Source organism: Esox lucius, chromosome 5, assembly GCF_011004845.1.
Source record: "Esox lucius isolate fEsoLuc1 chromosome 5, fEsoLuc1.pri, whole genome shotgun sequence".
Lineage (NCBI taxonomy): Eukaryota > Metazoa > Chordata > Actinopteri > Esociformes > Esocidae > Esox > Esox lucius.
The window spans coordinates 24,807,418-24,826,937 of record NC_047573.1 but is presented as its reverse complement, the minus strand read 5'-3'; the positions used below and the strand labels follow the sequence as shown (position 1 = coordinate 24,826,937).

General features: G+C 44.5%; 1 protein-coding gene across 5 annotated transcripts in view; it reads right to left on the bottom strand.

Moving 5' to 3' along the window:
* The window catches only part of rab11fip3 (RAB11 family interacting protein 3 (class II)), a 40,709-nt gene that overhangs the window by 9,498 nt on the left and 11,691 nt on the right, over positions 1–19,520 (bottom strand). For 3 of the 5 annotated variants that reach the window (XM_034292081.1, XM_034292083.1, XM_034292082.1), the window contains 3 exons: positions 11,858–11,951; positions 8,354–8,430; positions 4,641–4,813 (listed from right to left, as the gene is read on the bottom strand). In XM_034292081.1, coding sequence (XP_034147972.1) covers positions 4,641–4,813; positions 8,354–8,430; positions 11,858–11,951 — 344 coding nt within the window. Of the gene's footprint in view, positions 1–4,640; positions 4,814–5,459; positions 5,654–8,353; positions 8,431–11,857; positions 11,952–12,662; positions 12,769–19,520 lie in introns of those variants that run through there. The other 2 variants (XM_034292084.1, XM_020046687.2) reach the window with 2 other exon arrangements.

Here is a 19,520-nt window from a genome sequence, read left to right as displayed (position 1 = left end):
CATCGCCAAACGCCTTCCGCTGCCCCTGCGTCTCAACCTGGGAGCAGCTGGAGACAGACCACCTCCAACCAACCAGAGCGGAATCCTGAACGCTCAGGGGTTATGCCAACCCAAAATGACAAAAGCCCCTCTCCAGTCAGGAGACAATCCAAGGACCTTGGCCTGACCCCAGAAAATGGACTCCGCTGCACGCAGTGCTTTCCTCGCAAACGGCGTGTGACAGGTTTCTGCCGATACGGTCGACTAGAAACTCTTCGCCGCGGCACATCCCTGAAAATGACTAGTCGGTTTCCTTCCGTCGCCGTGGGCTTAGAGCTGAGGGAAGACGGGGCGACGGTCTGTGAGCGGCTGAGGGTTAATCAGATTTAGAGCTGAGCAGGACCACTGGGCAAGTGCTGTGGATGCCCCAGCCGGGGGGGGCAGGAAGGGCGGGGGTTGTTAATCCTGTTAAAATCTTAATCCCAGGCCAAGAACGGGCATATAACGCCTGTTCAACAGTCCACAACTGAATAAAAGGCCATGGGGCAAAATGCGCCGAGACCTTCTCGTTTACCGTTACGGACCGCCGCCAATTCCTTGTGGCGGGAGGAGCAGTTGGCCCGACTGTTTACGCGGAAGCATGCGACTTCGGAGGCAGTGTGCGCCTTTTGTGCTCATATACTTCATTTATGTTGCTGTGGGGAAGGATTATGATCACAGGACCCATCACTTGACTCCAGTGGAACATGAAGTGACACAGGCGTACTGCCTAATAACGTCAGACTTCCATCAAGCCAATTAACTTCATCCCTGACAGTTTAGGGAAACTGTGGGGATTCCACCACTGTCACCAAATTTTAAAACCCTTCACAGTGGCTAACTGAAATGGCTGGTGTCTGGAAATTTGCTTACACTGATCTTCAGAAGCCATCAGTGGCAGACAGGATGAAACAGGATATGTGGAACTGAAAGCAGGAACACAGCTGAAATGCAGAATAAAATGCCTCATGGAAGACTGGGTGGCATGTGCTCTCCACAGCATTCTCAAGTCAGTCAAAACTGCATTAAAAACATCAGTATGTGAATTAGCAAGAGCTAACGCTGAAATGGCAGAATTTAAAAAAGAATGTCGGACACATTGCCAGTCAGCGGTAGAAGATAGGAGTATCTGATACGTGTCTGAAATTGACTGACAATACTCAGCCCAGCAAAATGTGACTAAGTTCATTCTTTCTTCTGGGAAGTTTCGCTCCGAAGTGCCTGGGGACATCCTACAAAAACTCCTGCCTAACTGGTAATAGTAGAGGACTGCTGAAACAAGAGAAAGTGGATGTGTCATTGTCTGCAGGCCAGCCGGCCAAGATTCAGCCCACATCAGCATGAAGGAAAGAAGGAGGGGGAGGAGGGAAGATGGGGGGGGGGTCCCACTTCAGAGGAAATAAAAGGATAGGAACAGAAAAAAAGCCTACTCCACACTTCCTGGCATTCAAGGCTCAGCTGTGGATGGGAAGTCCAAACACAGCCGTGTCAACTAGACCCCCACCCGATCCATCATGGAGCCAGAGACCGGTCTCAGTCAGCAGGTCACCTCACCTACACCCTCTCCACCCTTCAGAATTAATACTACCTATAGGGCGGGGCGATAGAGCCCAAAATTAAATGTCAGTAGATTTGGGACGGTAACAGAACATGCGCTTTGAAAATATTCCATTCAAACCTCCAAAGACAGGGTTTCGTGCCGTTGCCTCGCTTTCCCCTGACAGCCTCGTCGTAGCCTCCGTTAACAAATAATCGATTAGGCATCAAAGAGGCTTTGAATCATACGCACCAAGACTTCGGGACCACGGTGTGGGTCCGGTGAAAAGGTCATCAAGCGGCTGCTCCAACGCGGTTGGCAGACACTAATCAGGCTCCCCGGGAACACGGAGGTGGGGGTCACCACTACACCCGTCCCACAGCCAGACTGATCGTCACCTCATGCATACATTTCAACCAATTAAATCATTATGGGTAGACGACCCCTAGCCAAACAAATCCTCAGAGGAAAATAATCAGTTCTCAGTAAAACACCCAACAGGGTAATGTGTCTAGTTATTGACCCGAAGCGGATGAACGACTTCATGTAGGGCTTGGAGTATACTCCATGCAAAACGGCAAAGTCAGCGTTTCATGCCATTGCCTGCTTCTAGCTTAAGACGAATAAAATTTAAAAAATTGTAAACCATTTCGGTTTAAGCAAAGGTCAGAATAGATTACTTACAGCAATTATTGAAGCAAGACATATCTTTGATCGCTAAGCTCTTGTCTACTCAAGTACAAACTCAAAGACAAAGGATTAGGCCACCCGATGGTGCCCCAATCCCGTGTAGTATCCAGTCCTCTGCTTCAAGGTCTCTGGGTTTTACATTGGATCTGATGAGGTTGTCTTAATGTTGAGCATCACCAGAACAGGAGGGCAGAATGTTAAAATACACAAGTTGTTGAACAGTCTTAATTATGCATGACGACATTGCAAACATCTCTATTCTCAACCATGTGGTCATTGGTAAATAAAACGCTTGCCCTAAATTACTAGGTTGTTCCAGCTTTTTCTCCTCATAGCCATGCGCTGTATGTAATTGCAATAACAATTGGTAAACGCCTAATATAGGCCTGTAATTTATCTGCCATATGTTGACGACAGGTTCAATTACAAATCTATGCATCCACAACACATCTGGGACACAGCAACAATCGTCCAATCCCAACAAGCTAAAAAGGCCAGGTGGGTGGGGTTTCATTCTGTTTCGGGAGTAACACGACGCTACAAATAGACGGATTTATTGTTCCACGCTGAAACCATGAAATCAGGACTTAGAATGGCTCTGCATGCCTCAAACACACAAGCTGTTTTAGCAGTCAATCGTCTGTTAACGCAGGCAATGCTCCCCTCCTTGCAGTGTCACACGCCAGGAGAATGGAACATGCGCATCTTCCAATTTAAATTGATATTTAGGGTTTGACTCATCCAAACTTCCATGTGACTGCCGCAGCATTTGAGAACCAACAAAAGTAACAAATGTCCTCCACATTTGAAAGTCTTTGGCAGCAGAGGTCAAAAACGGACACATTCAGCAGAAGCCTTTTGTCACCTGCTGAAATGCACTGCCTGTATCATTTCTCTAGAACCTTAATATCCATTTACACGGTTTTAAAAAGGATGCTATAAGCTCAATCGTGTTCCCATTATATTCAATAAATGTTAATACCAGCAGTAGTCACTTAATGCGCATTGTGATCGAATGTGAGCAGATTTGCCTGACCAGCGGTTTCCTCTCAGCTGAGTACAAACGGGCCAGTCCGAGCCATTCAGGGGGCCAAGTAATTATTGCTCTGCGGACTCATATTCCAGTGTTATTCAAACGCCATCTCAAATTAACTACGGTGGGAGGATAATTACCAGGCCACAGGACTGTTGACACAGCATTTGGGTTTTATTAATGGCTTCCAATAAATGTTATCACAACGCCCATCAAGTCATTTACACTTGCCATCGTGGCTTCACATAATCCAACAGGATGCACTCAATTCCTGTTTCTGATTAAGCTCTTTTTATCACTGTAAAAAGTAAACAATCGCTTAGCAAGGGCAAATGTCATCGGTTTACGAAACAATAGGTGCACTGCACTTTGGCTCTTTTAGGGTGTACATAAAACTCCTACTGATTAGGCCTACTTTATGGCCCCCCTACCCATCCCATCCCATCTTATTTTCAAGTCACTTGTCTACAAAACCCTAAACTGCATGTATTAATCACCTCATTTGACCGGCCTTGTGCCCTGCATTTTGAAGGCAGTAGGCATGAGTGAAAAATCACTGAGGAAGCCAGGTCTGGAAAAAAAAAAAGACATCATGATACAAGCGCAGCAACAGTTTGCTCTACAAACTATTACATTCATGCTCTGTGAAACCCTCCATCACAATTAGGCCTATAGCCTAGCACGTACAATTTAGGAACTAAGAAACATGGGAATACAGTCCCCCCAAAAAACACTGGTCTCACAGTGAAATGACACCGGATAGCAGTGTTCACCACCGTGCATGGAAGGAACAACATGGCCCACTGAAAACACCTGCAAATGGCACAGACTCAAGAGAAGTGCTGGCACCTTGAAAAGGCCAGAGAGAGACTGGGGTTCAAAGTAACCCTCTTCAACACTACAAAGTAAGAGACCTTGTTATACCTACTAGTGCAGTTAATGCATTCTGGTGTCGGAGTGAGGAGCAGAGTGACTTACGGCTGAGCAGCATCCAGGACCGCTTTCGACTTACCTGAGAGTCTGACTACAGACAGAATTACATGCCCAGTGGAAGACAGACCGCTCCTTCTGACCAATCAGATCAGATTTTTCACATCAAGATATTTGAGCGGATTTGGTTAACGAAGAAATGGTCAGAATTGACCTGCCCGTCCAAAACGTAGCCTCTCTATCATGGAGGTTAACCGGTTCAATGACTGTCCTGAGTAGAAATACCGGGAGCATGGTTACTGCTTGATTTCGGCCAGTGATATGGAAGTTAGGTTAAGGTCAGGGGTCAAGGTCTGGATTGACTTCTGGGCCCGGGAGTCTGTTCTGAGAAGCAGAGACAACTGCTTAAGGGACAGAGGTCAAAGTACCAACCTGTTGCTGCTGTCCTCGGGATCGTGCAGCGTGGCCTCGATGCCGCTGTCCGTCTCCACGTCCTCGTGCATCTCGGGCTGGACGAGGGCTCCGGTGTCTTCATCCGTGAACATCTCACACTCGCTGTACGTGCTCTCAGAGCCCAGGTACGCGCTGTCCGTCACCTCGTTCTGCTGCAGGAGGGAAACGGGAACATTGGTTTCTCTGTCAGATTATGCCGGGAGTACCATGTCAAAGCACAGTGTTAAGTGGACAGAGTATTCACAGGGGACTAAAAATAGTACTATGAGGACTGGTAAAGTAGCGGTTGTGTGGGTGTCAACCACTTTTATACCCCAGCATTACCCTAGCTGTAATTTTGCAGACTCATAAATCATGACAGCATCCTCAGCGGATATTGAAATGGCAAACGGTAATCATTAACAAGCTGTTAGGTCATGTTTATCATCTAACCAGACCAGGCGAGGGGGGGAAAAAATCCTCATTGTCCAAGCGTCAGAGGCAACATTTGGTAACTCGTGAGGTCTTCAGGGTTATGGCGTCGTCATGTGACAGCACTGCCCAGACCTAAGCTGGCATTTAATGCAGTACAGCAGCTCAATGTCAACAAACCCAACGGTTAATGAGCAAAGGCAGAGTAGCCTACTGTTCAGTGGTCATCCGTTGCCGAATGCCGGCACACGCGCACGGTCAGCTCCTTACACAGCAACACCGTCCGCTGACGCTCACACGGTCAATGGAACTCAAGACGGAACCAGATCAGGCCCAGGTGAGTGTCAATTAGTCTAAAACAAGCAAGACAATCTGAGACTCCCCTACCTGTTCGTGCGGAGCTCCGGGAGGAACCAGGCCCAGAGTGTTGTCCACCATGCCCAAAACCATGCCGTTTGCCTGGGGCTCACGAACAGGAAGACTGGCCAGTCATGAGACCCCCAACCCCCCCCCCAGCGCTTCCTCCCTTTAGAAGGCGAAAGTGGAAAAACAGTGTCCGACACCTAGCTCAGCTCCAGTGGGTTCTCTGAAGGGGCGGAGTCTACACACAGACAGAGTCCGAAGGGCAGGAAAAGGGAATGGTACACCCCCCACTGAATCAGGAGGGTCTAAAAGCCCTTCATATGAATGCCAGGGAACAACGTCCCCTTGAACATCTCCCACTACGGCGTCTCCAGTTCCTGGGGCAATGTGACAGGGTGAATCATTAAACTGCCTGTTGTAGCCGTATTTACAGGTTAGAACACACAGCTGTATTTCTGTGTGAGCCATAAACCGAACGACTGTTTACCTTAAGGAGACTGAACCAGCGTGACGTAAGACCCAGAGATGGAGCCCTTTGGCTGGGGAGGAGACTGAAGATAAGGCCCTGGATTGGCCGTGGTAATACATGGTGGCAGTGTATTGACAGGCAGGGATCCTTACAATGACGGAGGAACAGTACACCGGCGCATGTGCGTTTGTGTCAGACATGAACAAGTCATCAGAGAGCAGGAACAAGGGGGGGGGGGGGGGGGTTGGTTGTCTTAAGGCAAACAGGCCCTCCACCCAGCTACCTCACCTCGGGTGTTTTGAGAGCAAACAGGGCTAGAACAACGTGACCATTGAGAGAAGCCTTTACTGCCAGGGGGAGGGGGGTCCAGGAGCACAGGTGTGGCGTCAACTTCAGAAGCGCCAACCCTCCCCCAACTCCCTCCATTACAGCTAGCGCTATTCAAGAAAAATCTGGAAATTAGACAAACAGCAGCATGTTTAGTTCAGTTTTAATCGAGAGAGCCTGTTCACAGCTGACCATTTCTGCAGCTCACTTGACTGACTTTGTGGAGGTGTATGATTACTACAGGCAGTTTAATCAACAGGACTTTATTTAACCGGCCAAGTAGGCTAGTCAAACACCTACCCGTTGAACGGCATATTGCACTGATACAGCAGACTGCACAAACAAGCCACACCGGGGGGGCGCTGAAGCTAACGTGCAGACAGACTTAATGCAGCATTCAATGCATACCACAGTACTTAAATCAAAATGACTGGGTAATAGCCGGGAGAAAAGGCTTCATCTCACAGGCCTCAGAAACGAACATTAAATATACAATTCCACGCACGAAAGGGTCAGGAATTTCAGATATGCCTGCCGCAGCCGAAAGAGCATAATAGCGCACATGTGCAAAGTATGACCAGAGACTCCAACCGTTCGACGTGGGTCCAGAGGGAAAAAAAGATAGGATGGAGAATTCTGCCAGATGTTGTGCGACGCCTGCCAAACCCTGGTGTTCGGCGTGGGGAGTACTCACGCTGTTGTAATGATAGCTTCGCTGCCCTCTCTGTGAATTACTGTGGGAGGACTGAGTGCACAGAGAGTTCAGCCCGGGAGCTCTGCATTCAAGCAGAGGCAATAGGGACAGCACAACTGCACCACTCAAGGCCATGATAAAGTACAGCGAGCAATTCAACCTGGGGTCTGGGGCACACGAGGAGCACGCAGAGCTACCACACAAAGGGTTTTTGGGAAGATCTCTGAAAAGTATTTGACTACTACTTTTACCCTTTTGTGTTTAAGGTTGGCTTAAACATGAAAGTGTTTGTTTTTAATATAAAAAAGTTCAAAAAAAGTCAGTACATTTTATTACCTTTCAATGGTTATAGTGTGATTTGACTTACTAAAATCGCAAACAAAACACAATCTTTAGAATTTTGTCTGACACTCTAACATGCAGGGACAACATAAACCAGGAACCCTGACCATAGTGTAACTAAATGCTTAGATGGGGTCTCTGGAGGAAAAGGCTGAAGGCCTCACCTGTAGGACTGCTGATTCACATTACACCAACCTAACAGTATGCAGCTTCATGCGGTGCTTTCATTACATAATGAAAGCCCTCTTTCAGGGTGGTTTCGGTTCATTGGATTCCTTTTGGTTGATGCTTGGCAATGTGGGTGGACTGACTTCTTTCCTGTTGGGCCCTGTCTGGGGCCTCCCCCGGATAGGGCCACAGTGTCACTGGACCCCAGTCTCAGCCCCAAGGTTTTACGCTGCTATATTGTGTCAGGGGAGTAAGGTCAGTCCTCCATTGTATATTCTTGTATATTTAAGGAACACTCGCTTTAAACGTTCCTGGTCTCCTGCTCCGTTAAAACTTAGGACATGGGGTATGGACCACACCTCAGGAGTACCAGGGTCAAAAGACTCTCAAAAGTCCCCCTGGTTGTGTTGCCGGTAGATACCAAACCTGACGATTCCCACTGCCACTCCATTGCCCATTCCTCCCCCCCCAGATTGTTCCTGACCTTTTCCATTTGGTCATGCCTGACCTGAATTAGGTTTAGACTTTGGACACCAACCCACACACATTTATTAATCACAATTTGTACTCAAAAAGGCACAGTCTGAAGAGGACTGGTAACCCCTCCGAGCCTGGTTCCGCTCTAGGTTTCTTCCTAAGTGTCGGCCCCTTTTAAGGAGTTTTTTGTAGCCACTGTGCATTGTTCGCTTGCTCCTTGGGTTTTCATGCTGGGTGCCTTGTTAAAAGCATTTTGACAAATGCTGATGTAAAAAGGGCTTGAATGATTGATAATGTCCTCACATAAGCTGTGCTGGATAAGAGGGTCAGCTGGACGATAAAAACGGCAAATGTAAATTTAACAGTGTGGTACAGTCAGTCACTTTTTGGGTGTAGTCTTCGTGAGTGGTCCCCTTGCTGGTAGTAATTAATGTAACCCACCTCGTCATACTCCTCTGGGCAGCCCACAGCGCCATCCCCTGGGCTGAAGTGCACGTCGTAAAGCTGGGGCTCCATACCTGCAGAAAGAATCAGGTCACACACAGGACAAGAATACAGAACCAAGTCAACGACAAAGGTAGACAAAGTCAATATTCCACTGCTCAAACCCACAAAAGGTTATGAACTCCGATTGAACAAGGGTTGAAATACAAGCTATGGAATGAATAACAGGTTTAATTGAGTTTAATCCTGATCAGCAGACCACTATGACAAAACATTCCTTTTTACAGTTGAAATTGTTGGTAACCGGTTTACAACAGCAATAAGGCAGCTCAGGGCTTTGTGGTATATGGTCAGTACTGTACACCACGGTTAAGGGCCGAATCCAGACACTGAGTGGCATTGAGAGTGGTGCTTAGCTGTGGTGTATCGGCCATATAACAAACACGAGGTGCCTTATTGCTGTTGTAAACAGATTCACAGCAGTAAAATTTATCTTAATGCTAACTCATAGAAGAGGGTACCAAATGTCTGCATCAAAGCCCTGTCAAGTGTTACATAAGGCACAGTGCTTCCTTCATTGTTCAAGTCCTTGCTGATCCATTTAGAAAGAAACTTTCTATGCTTGAAGTGACAGTTAACATTATGTAACAGGCACATTTCAAAAGCTACCGTGTAAAATGCGACTGCTAAAAATCAAACAAAAGAACAACCCTTAGAAAACATTCCAATGGGTCAACTCGGAGCCTCCCGTGAAAGGACCTGCAACTAAGCCACCATGAAACCCAAAACCAACCAATCGTGAGCAGACAATAGGGTGTCTGGGCAGACTCCCAGCAGCCAGTGGGACAGGCTCCTGTATCGAGTAAACAGATCCCCCAATAGCAACCGGCCGCAGTGTTAAAAGAAAACAAAGCGGTGGTCTTGAAATCAGCAGGCACGGGGCCGGCCTTACGTAACAGTCTCCACTGCTCCAGAATGATCATATTTACCAGAAGGTCAAATAAGTCATTCCCTGCTTGGAGTTTCTCCTGAGACGTTTGCCTGTCCATTTATATAGGGCGGCGGAGTGCTTGAATTGCTTGGCCTGGACTCAAAAGTTCCCAGTGTGCCGAGAGACATTCCTCTCAAAAGTTGACAGGCTTTACTCAACTCTTATTCCTTCCCCTAGACTGGCTTAGCCCCTCCAGACATGCCATGGTCACCATGTGGGGGTAAGGTATTTCCAACGCCAGCGGGCAGATCTTTATTAAAAGGTGTGTCTAACCAGTAACAGATGACAAAAACCAAGATGGAGGCGCATTAATGTCAACACAAACTGAACTGGGATAACAGTAAGAGCTGGAATAACAGGTTCCATGGCTCCAGGGACCTGTGGGTGACCAGTCACGTGGCACTGAGCTAGGTTTGCCTAAAGCAACATGCTGCCTATACATTTTTTATTTCATTCATTTAGCACACTTATCCGGAGCGACAATTGTAACGGCATATGGGCCGAGACGAACAGAAATTCTGACGTTGAAGCGCAAGAGGCCTGGGAAGTTCTAGTGCTTAGATCATCGCAAACGACTGGCAAGCTGGAGAGACTCAGCACTCTCGATTCCAAAAAGAACACGTTCCCCTATTCTCATAATTAAAATGCCAAAGTGTTGAACCCAGAAAATACTTTGGCAGTACTGTGGACGTGTTACAGTAACACTATAGCAGCCTTTAGGGTCCATCGCCTGTCCAAAAGACTGGTGCTGCTGAAAAAAGGCTGTGTGGTACATGAGCCATAATATAACAGGATCAGAATGAAGGGAGGAGTAGGTGGTGGTGGGGGGGGGGGGGCGACACTGAATTATTCAGGCGAATAGGACTCAGCCATAGCCCAGTCTCAATGCCTCCCTCACTGAAACCTGGCCTAGCAGAAGTTCATGTGGCTCGTGTCTCAGTGCTTTCCAGCACATTAGTTATTAACTGTCAGGGTAACTGGAGCGGTCATAACCCAGAAAGAATGTCAAGGAAAACTCCACAACAAAGAACAACGGCAACAAACAGCTGCGCTGGAAGCCGGGGTGATTCGTGCGACCATGTTGTCATCAGAAACATACGTGGCACGTCAAAAAAGCCGGCCCGATGTCAATGCCGTCTTGTAATTTATGTCAGCATAGTGCCGTGGGGATCCTGCTTTGAATAACTGTTAACACTGACGCTTGAGGTGCCTCGAGGGCGGATTAATAAATCAGAGTTTTACAGTGGCTCATGTTTTTAAAAAGAACCACTGGTTCAGTTAGTAGCATCATGTACTTTTCATCAGTGGGCTGAGACTGACCTTTGTTTAAGCGCTTTGACTGCACATTAGTTCTCTGAACTTTTGAGAAAAAGAGCACTTTGGCTAAAGCTTCAGAAGCACGCAGAGTCTTTACGGACAGAATATCTGGCATGTGCTGTAGTCCTAACACTGGACAGACACACCGTAGCCCATTATCAGTCTGACTGTGGGTCTTTCCATTTGGCATGGCCCCGGTTATGTTGACTGAAGCTAGAAATAACCCCAGACTAATGCTTAGACATATTTACCAGAGTTACAGGGTACTACTAAGGGCATGGCTGTCCCCTAAGGTCATACAACCTGTTGATTTTTGGAATGAGCTTACAACGAGTTGCTGAGTTCCTCCCATTTCGGCAATTTAATCTTCTCTGTTCAGAAACACAACAGACATTATCAGGTGGATGAAATCAGAACAGCATGTGAGAAACGCAAAAGGGAGGGAGGAATTCAGCAGAAGCCTGAGTTGCAACACTATTACCCCTTTAGGAATAAATACATGTGTAGAAAGTGATATGCACACACACAGAACCTTCTAGACAGAGGTAATAGAGCCAGGGAAGACAGGCTCCCATGTATAAACCAGCACTCTATGGCCTATAGATTAAGACAAACCTCTCCTAACTTAAAGGCTCAGAAAGTAAAGAAACATACACATTCATCCTAGTTTTGGCAGAAAAAGAAATAGCAATTTAAGCATAGTCTGAATGAAAACCCTTTTGGGTACAATATGGAGAAATAGCAGGTGCCTGAGAAGGCTGGAATAGATGGAACCTGATTGGTCAGTGGACCCCCTGATCTTAAAACTATACAGCTCTGCATATTGATAGAAGTAGCATATTTGTTGAGAAACTGCATTTATTAAATGGATCACTGGAGCCAGTCAGTAAGGCGGAAATGTCTTTAAAAATGTCTAGATAATTTGACAAAACAGGGCTGGCCAGTCAGCAGAATTCAAGTTCACAAATGTTTCTATAAGCTGAAGGCCAGCACAGCTGAAGGCCCAGACCCACCGGCCAGCACAGCTGAAGGCCCAGACCCACCGGCCAGCACAGCTGAAGGCCCAGACCCACCGGCCAGCACAGCTGAAGGCCCAGACCCACCGGCCAGCACAGCTGAAGGCCCAGACCCACCGGCCAGCACAGCTGAAGGCCCAGACCCACCGGCCAGCACAGCTGAAGGCCCAGACCCACCTCCATTGCTGATGGCAGAGATTCCTCGATGGAAGTCCTCGAAGCTGATCACACCCAGCCCACTGGGATCCAGGAACTTGGTCAGATCCTTCACCTGTAATACAGACACAGCCAAATGGACATTTCAAACGCGGTCACAAGGAATCGTAAAGCTCATTTCACCATATCATTAAATTAACTGTTATCAAAGCTGTATGAACAAAGCAGAAGCCATTCTGTCAAATTAACAAAGTAATGAAGACATAGGGTAAAACAAATTGAATGAACAGGGCAAACCACTCAAATTAAAGTTGGGACTTCAGAGCTCTGAAAACTGATATTTGGTTGACCTCCGTGATATCGAAGACGTCCTTGAAAATGTCCTTGAAAATCCATATTAACCACCCAAATGTTTCACTGAGGTTTGTGGTTACTTGCACAGGTATGTTCTTTTCTAAGACAAGAGGAACCGAAAAGTGGTTTGACCTTCACAAAATAATTTGTTTCTGTACACGTAGACATTTCAAAACGCTCAAGGATACATAAAATATGTGGTTGAACTGCACATGGTTAGTCACCTCAGACAAGGTAAGACGGATCATTGAGTTCCAACTGACTCACCTCCCCTGTGACACACAACTGTAAAAATCCCTAGTCTTCACATTAACATTAATTGGAACAAAAAATATATAGTTACATACAATGATCACCCAATACATGGTTTTCATTCCAGATATCAAAAACACAGCTTGACTTGAATTGTTCACACTAAGTTCTAGCCTTAGATTTTAACAGGACACTATCCCTTTTTTCCCCTATGTTTTACCATTTTAGTTGTTTGGAGCTCTTTCTGTTGCAGTGTGCTCAGCATTGTTGCAAGGTGTGGTTGTTAGAGGGTGTGCCACTAATTGGCACATCCTATTATCCTGAATTGGAAGGGTGTGTCAGGTGATAAACCTTGTTTCAAAATAGGGGGATAGGGATTTTCCCCAACAAAAAATGTAACAATTTATATCTATCTATTATGCATAGCCAATATTTAAAAAGAGCTTATTATGTTGATTATTTTTATACTAAAAATAATGTTAATGCAATTAAGCAGGGGTGTTTCAACACCCCTGAACCAGAATTGCCAACTGATTGATTTGTGTATTCTTGTAGCCTAACTATTCTTGTAGCCTAACTATCAGATACTTTTGAAAAATATATGATTACTTCAATTAAAAAAAGAATAGTTGCGCTAAATAATTATGACACACTGCATGTTTGATTTTTTTTTTATATGTTTTAAAAACATAATTATTTGAACCAAAATAACAATTGCACGCCTCAGTTGTTGGGTGTGATGCATGCACGCAAAAGTGTGCGCGCATAACCAGTTAATGACCGATGAAGCACTATTTTTATTGGTGAAAACAGAGTATATCTACGATAATATAAGCCTAGCCATATAAAATGTGATTTATATCGACGCATCTTTCTCAGAACAATTACAGGCGATAGGCCTACCTGGTGTTATATATTTGTCAAGTTTCAATATTTGTCAAACGCACTGAACCAAACTGCCAGGAACAGTTTGGAAGATTAGGCAACGATTTGTTTGATAGCTGTAACATGGCGCTACCAAGATAAAACATTTTAAGGAATTTATCACGACATTTGAGGAGAAAATGTGCTGTTTGACGCAGCCACCTCAACTCCGTCCATACAGGTAGACCATGTGATCCTGCATTTGCTTTGCATCTCAGAAAATGGTGGTTATCATGGCTGCTGACCGCATTGAATTTAAGCTAAGAGTGCAGGTGTATAATCACCGTTTATTTATTTCATTTGCGTTTTGAAAATCCATCGCTTGTGGCCCTAACAATCACAGGTTACGTTCACGTAAAATGTGTTTGTGTGCGGGTGTTGACGATTGCAAACGTGCATTCGTGTGCCTGGGGCTTTTGCAACGTTTTGACAACGTTTGTGGTTGTGGAGCAAAACATCAGACTACTGCAGATTTAGTGAACGCAAGTGTATGCACATTTTGTTTTTGGCCATTGGTTGATTGGCCACTCTAACATTGGTTGATTCCGCAAAATGTGTTTAATTGGTTATAGGCTATTCCTATTTGTTTTCTAATGCCTCTTAATATTAAAGTAATCTAAAAGTAATTCAATGTAATCAGATTACGTTACTGAGTTTGAGTAAACAAAAAGTTACGTTACTGATTACAAATGAGGACAGGTAACTTGTAACTAACAGATTACATTTAAAAAGTAACTTATCCTACCCTGGTCACAGACAACATAATGGGAAAGATAGAGGGATGAATGCTCTATTCTTCTTAATGGTGCAACCATATGCAACCTGTAAATTTCTTGGATATAATTTATTCCCTTCTGCAGGTGAATCAATATCTAGGCCTAGTTCTTAATACCCTTCAATAACCTGCTGAGTTGCTCATCTTCTTACATGTAGACTCCGTTGTACATTTGTTTGAGGTGTCAGAACTGTTTTGAATGTATTAGTTCACCGATCAAGTACTATTTTAATGTATGGCTTGTGATTATTCTCATTAGACTCATAGGTTTGCTTGTTTTGTCGTTCCTTAAATCCAACACACACATACACCAAACCTCCCCAAAGGCCTTTTTGGACTTCACACAAACTTGCACCAGTAAAGACATGTATACATAGACAGAGAAACCATAACCCAACAAAGACAAGCTCAGGCAGCAGGGTAACCTAGTGGTCAAGCGTGTTGGTCAAGTAAACAAAAGGTTGCTGGTTCTAATCACCCATGGCGACAAGGTAAAAAAACCTATTATTCTGTCCTTGAGCAGTCAAACCGAACTGCTCCAGTATAATTTGTAAATTAGCATACTTACCTGCTAAAACAACAGTAAAAAATAGGTGGTATCCAAGAGAAAAAAGCCTTAGTAGTGTATGATAGGCATATCAGTAAACAGCCTATGTGTGTTGTCACATGCTTGTCCCTGTGTGTTTTCTTGTTAACAGGTAGGCTACTAGTAAAACGCCAACTTATGGGCCCTTGTTCCAGAAATGCAGGTATGATAACAGAAAACAGTAAACCAAGGGATGAGCTATATTAACAGGCCTATGAATAACAAGAGTTTGTGTTTGTGGGTTCCCAACTATTGAAAAGATAGGTGGTAGCTTGGGTGTGACAATAACCTAGTATTGTGATGAGAACGTATTGTCAAGTCACTGGAGATTCTCAGCTCTTGCTAAAAACGGAGCATTACCCTGGCACCAAAGATCCCCAAAATGTGACCAGACCTTTCCTACAAATGAGAGAGATAAATACGATATGTTGCGATTACTCATGCCCTATACTAATTAGTCTGTCATTCCATGCATGTATCATTTACAGTAATTAGTGGGGAGGGGTTGTGGGCAAAGCCCAACCAGAGGCCTTGGGAAAACCATTAACGTCAACATGAGAGTAAAGGAATACAATGGATGACCTAGCAGCGCTGGGCACGATGCCAAAGTACAACTGGGTTTAACATGGCCATTCAGCAGATTCTTTAACTTTGTGAATAGGGTCTGCTGTACTTTTGTATCAGTTACACACATCCAAATAGTCAAGCTTTGAGAGGGAGCAGCAGAAACTCTTAGAAATCTACGGTGGCCTGAGACTCACAGCTTTCAAGGTGATAGAGTGACTTGTTTCCTGCTACCCGACTAAACACAACTGACATTTTAGAAGCAAGAGGAGACATCTTTGCCTTGTGGCGGTTTGAAACCGAAATGTTCAATTTCATGTTCGAGCTCTGCGCCTGTTTCCCTACTGGGCTTTGCAATTTATTCCATCGATCAGATTGGCCAGAAGGTGGGTAGGAGTGAACAAGGAAGTCATTTAATGCGGTTTGATTAGTTTTTTTAAACTGCAGTAAATTATATAGACGTTGACAATTGTTTTCAGAAACGAGAGGGGCGCTCCCCAGCAGTGGAGTTTCTGACTTGGCCCACCTAAGAACAAGCAACAGTTGACATAATGGCAGGGGTCACCGCAGAAAGGAGGAAACCTCTCTCTTCACACCTCCCCCGCTAAAGTTAGCGATGTGCTGTTGCAGTCCTGCGTTGATGGGGCTGACGGTGAAAAAAAGCCAGGCGAGAAAGGCCTGCTAGGGCGGTCTGGGGAAAGCACTGGTCATAATAGCTGCAATAACCTCAATGACCACGTCCTTCTATTTGCATGGCAGTGAGAGGATGGACGGTGTTTTTTCTGTGTTCCCTCCATTTGTGTCTAATCAGTGCTGGGGCACGCCTGACTGCTTCCACACAAACCGCAGTTGAGCAGAACCCCAGGGAGTGGTAGCTGGCGGTGAGATCCTTTTTTTTATGTTTCCCCCATGGAGCGGGGCTTCACAATAGCTCCTCTCCAACAGATTATTACAACGCTGAAGAACTACAGTGACTATCGACCCTACAACAGCTGTGAACTGGAAGTTGGAGATGGAGATAATGGAAGTATTTATGTGAACAACAATACAACAGACTTTGATGAACACACCCAGACACCCCCCCCCCAACACACACACACAGACAGACAGAGGAAGGGGGGGTGTGGGACAGGGTGGTGGACATTCCATTGAGGATTATTTGGGCAGTAGATAAAGCAGGAGAAAGGAGGGAGGCTTTGAGAAGAGCTGCCTGCCACCAGAATGCAGGCAGCTTTATGTAAAACAGAAACACTGGGGTGTTAGTTTAAAAGACCTGTCCAACTGGGAAAGCCAATCTTCCACTCACCTGATCCTGATGTCCTTAATGCTGCTGTGACCTTTACTGTGGAGAGGCAATTATTTTCAGGGGGATTGATGAGAGATACATTGAGTTGTGACAAAAAAGATAAGCAGCAAGCTTTCTTGTTACTGGGTTTCTGCAAGGGGGTGGGGATTTCCTGTACATTACATCAGAGTCATACCATCATCAAACCTCAGGGAAATTTGAACACAAGTGGGAGACTGAATTTCTGACTTGTCTGGGTACAACTTGTGTTCTTCAGTGGCATGTTCTTGTAGTAGCTGCCCTCTACCCTTTCTTTTCCATATCCAATTTATTTTCGTTTCTCTTCCCTTAGGCCAGTTCTTAACCTAACCCTAGTGTGGTCAGGTCTTCCTTGTATTTTTTTTATACTTTAAAACCAGACCATGTGATATCAGGGCTCGACAATAAACGCTTTGGGACTAATAAAACAGTAAGTCAGTAAGTAAACTCAGCATCTTCCAGTTGTTTCGTAATCTGGCACACGCACAAATAACTACCTTACAGCGTTTTGCGCGCGCTGTTGAACAGTCAAGATTTGAGCAGTGATGTGTCTGTCTGGTATGGTTTTTAATAAAACATTTAAAAATTAGCGCAAGTCACTCAAGTGAAAAAGGCAGCGAAGGATAACTAAGAGTTCAAATGAAAGCAAACATTTATACTTCATTGCAAAAATAAAGTTAGCTGTTTCGACTTCGATGGAACACAGATGCACTGCGTGTTCCCGGCTAGAGCAGAAAATGTGTACTGACAACTTTCAGAGTCCCTGACCAGCCATGCCAATAACAAACAGCACCAATTCTGCATGACAGCCATGCGGGTAGCTGACAATCGGTCTTCAGCGCCCTTGGTTGTATCAGGAATTTAAATTATGTCCATTGGGTGATTGCACGACTTACAACAACCGCATACCTAGTAACTAAGACAGACCAGCCAGTCACCTTGTTCCCTAGGGTGAATAAGTTAGTGTTTTGTTACAAAGTCAAATGTTTTGTTGACTTACCTTGTTATTTTTTATTATTAGAAACGTGATAAAAGAAATACAAAAATATTTTTCATGTTTTTTATATCTAGAATGCATTTCATGAAGGATTAAACATGTTGACTAACAAAACTATTTTCATTATATGTTGTAACACTGATAACTTTTAGAAGGAAGGAGAGTAAATTTTCTGCCAGTAGCAGAAAATGTTAACGTTGAGCCCTGGGTATCATCTGGTTCCATGTTCTTTCCTAATCCTCCACACTGTTGCCTAGCTGTCACACTCCGAGACACTACCTTCTCTTCCTGGAATGTTTCCGGGATGAAATTTGCATTCAAATCTAAGGTGCTATTAATGGATCAGGACATCCATGCAAATATCAGATATCTGACAGCACACAAACCATTCGTGCAAGTTATTCTCCCATCCACAACTATCAATGGGAATGTCCAGTACAGGTCCAACAAAGTGTAAATTAGAAAGTTATTCTCTGCCCAGACCTACTTGGGACATTTCTTTGGTAACACATAGAACTTGCCAAGAGCTTTCAGTAACATTTAAATGATTTGTGAAGCTTACTGGATAATAAAAATCCACACAGACAGACAGACATTTACTGCATAGAGAAAATAAGCTGCCTTATTTTTTATAGACCCACATGGTTTTGCTAAATGCCTTGACTCTTTATGAAGCTTCTTAAGCTATAAATTGTTTGTGGCTTGGCACATTTAACTCAATCACATGGCTTGTGGTGCAGTATTGCCTTTCTGATAAATAACTGAGAAACTTGTATTATCACTGAGTCGAGAGGCAATATAAGTTTTTATCTTTATATAGCCTCGATTTGTCATATTGTACTTTTTTCCAAAAACAAATGGAATTTTCATTTTGGTATCACCACCTCTTGGGAGCTATCTGATGATGCACAAACAAAATGATGCTACACAACTTACAAAATCCTAACAAAGTAGTATCCATCTCAGCTGAACTACCTGTGATCAGGCTGACTCAACAAAAACAATGCACTGGCAATCGGTGTCAGACAGCTGATTTAAAACAGAAATACTAAATATGTTGGAAATAATGGGACGCTGTAAGTACCACTAAGAAACATCAAACAAATATCATGTATGTGCTTACACTGTACAGGTTATAGGAGAAGGTTATCCTAGGGGTCTGCTGTGATTCTCTACAATTTGGAAATATGCTCCGGGAGCCCATAAATCAGGATAAAAACCCATATCAGCCTTACAGATGATTGATGTGGACTGAGGAGGAAGGGGGGTCCCAACGAGTGGGGAAGAGGAGAGTAGACTGTATTCATTCAATTAATCTAGGAGGCCATTGAAGGAGTTCTCAGAAAGTTGAGTTTGTGAATTTTAAATGGTACTGCAATCATAATCATTAGCACTGCACGATTTGGATGAAATATCTTGCTAACTGCATTTGGGGGAAAACCAGGTAGAGAAATCCACTTCTAAAATTAGATCATAGGAATGAATAAGTAATAAGCTGAATGAATGGAAATGCATAGTGCATTTCAAACATGAAATATAAAACAGAGGCACATGCACTCTGAGAGAATCTCTCTGTGCCACTTGCTAGCTTGAATCAGACGTCTTAGCAAGCAGCTGCAGATCAAACAAACTAACATTGACAAACCACCAATAATGTGAATACAATTAAATAGCCAGCAAACAAAGACTCACATAAGCAGCTAGAAAAGATCTCATGGATGACATCTGGAAATGAATGTTGCATTGCTCTACTTTCCGGTAGTAGGATATGTGGCTGCCACGGGTTGTTTAATAGTTAATGATTTTTCTGTCCAAGAACTTAATGCCAAATCAGATTTAGTTGCAAAAACTGACTTTTAACCTGTTCTTTTGTGGCAAAAATGCCAGTGTAACTATGTGCCCTATGAG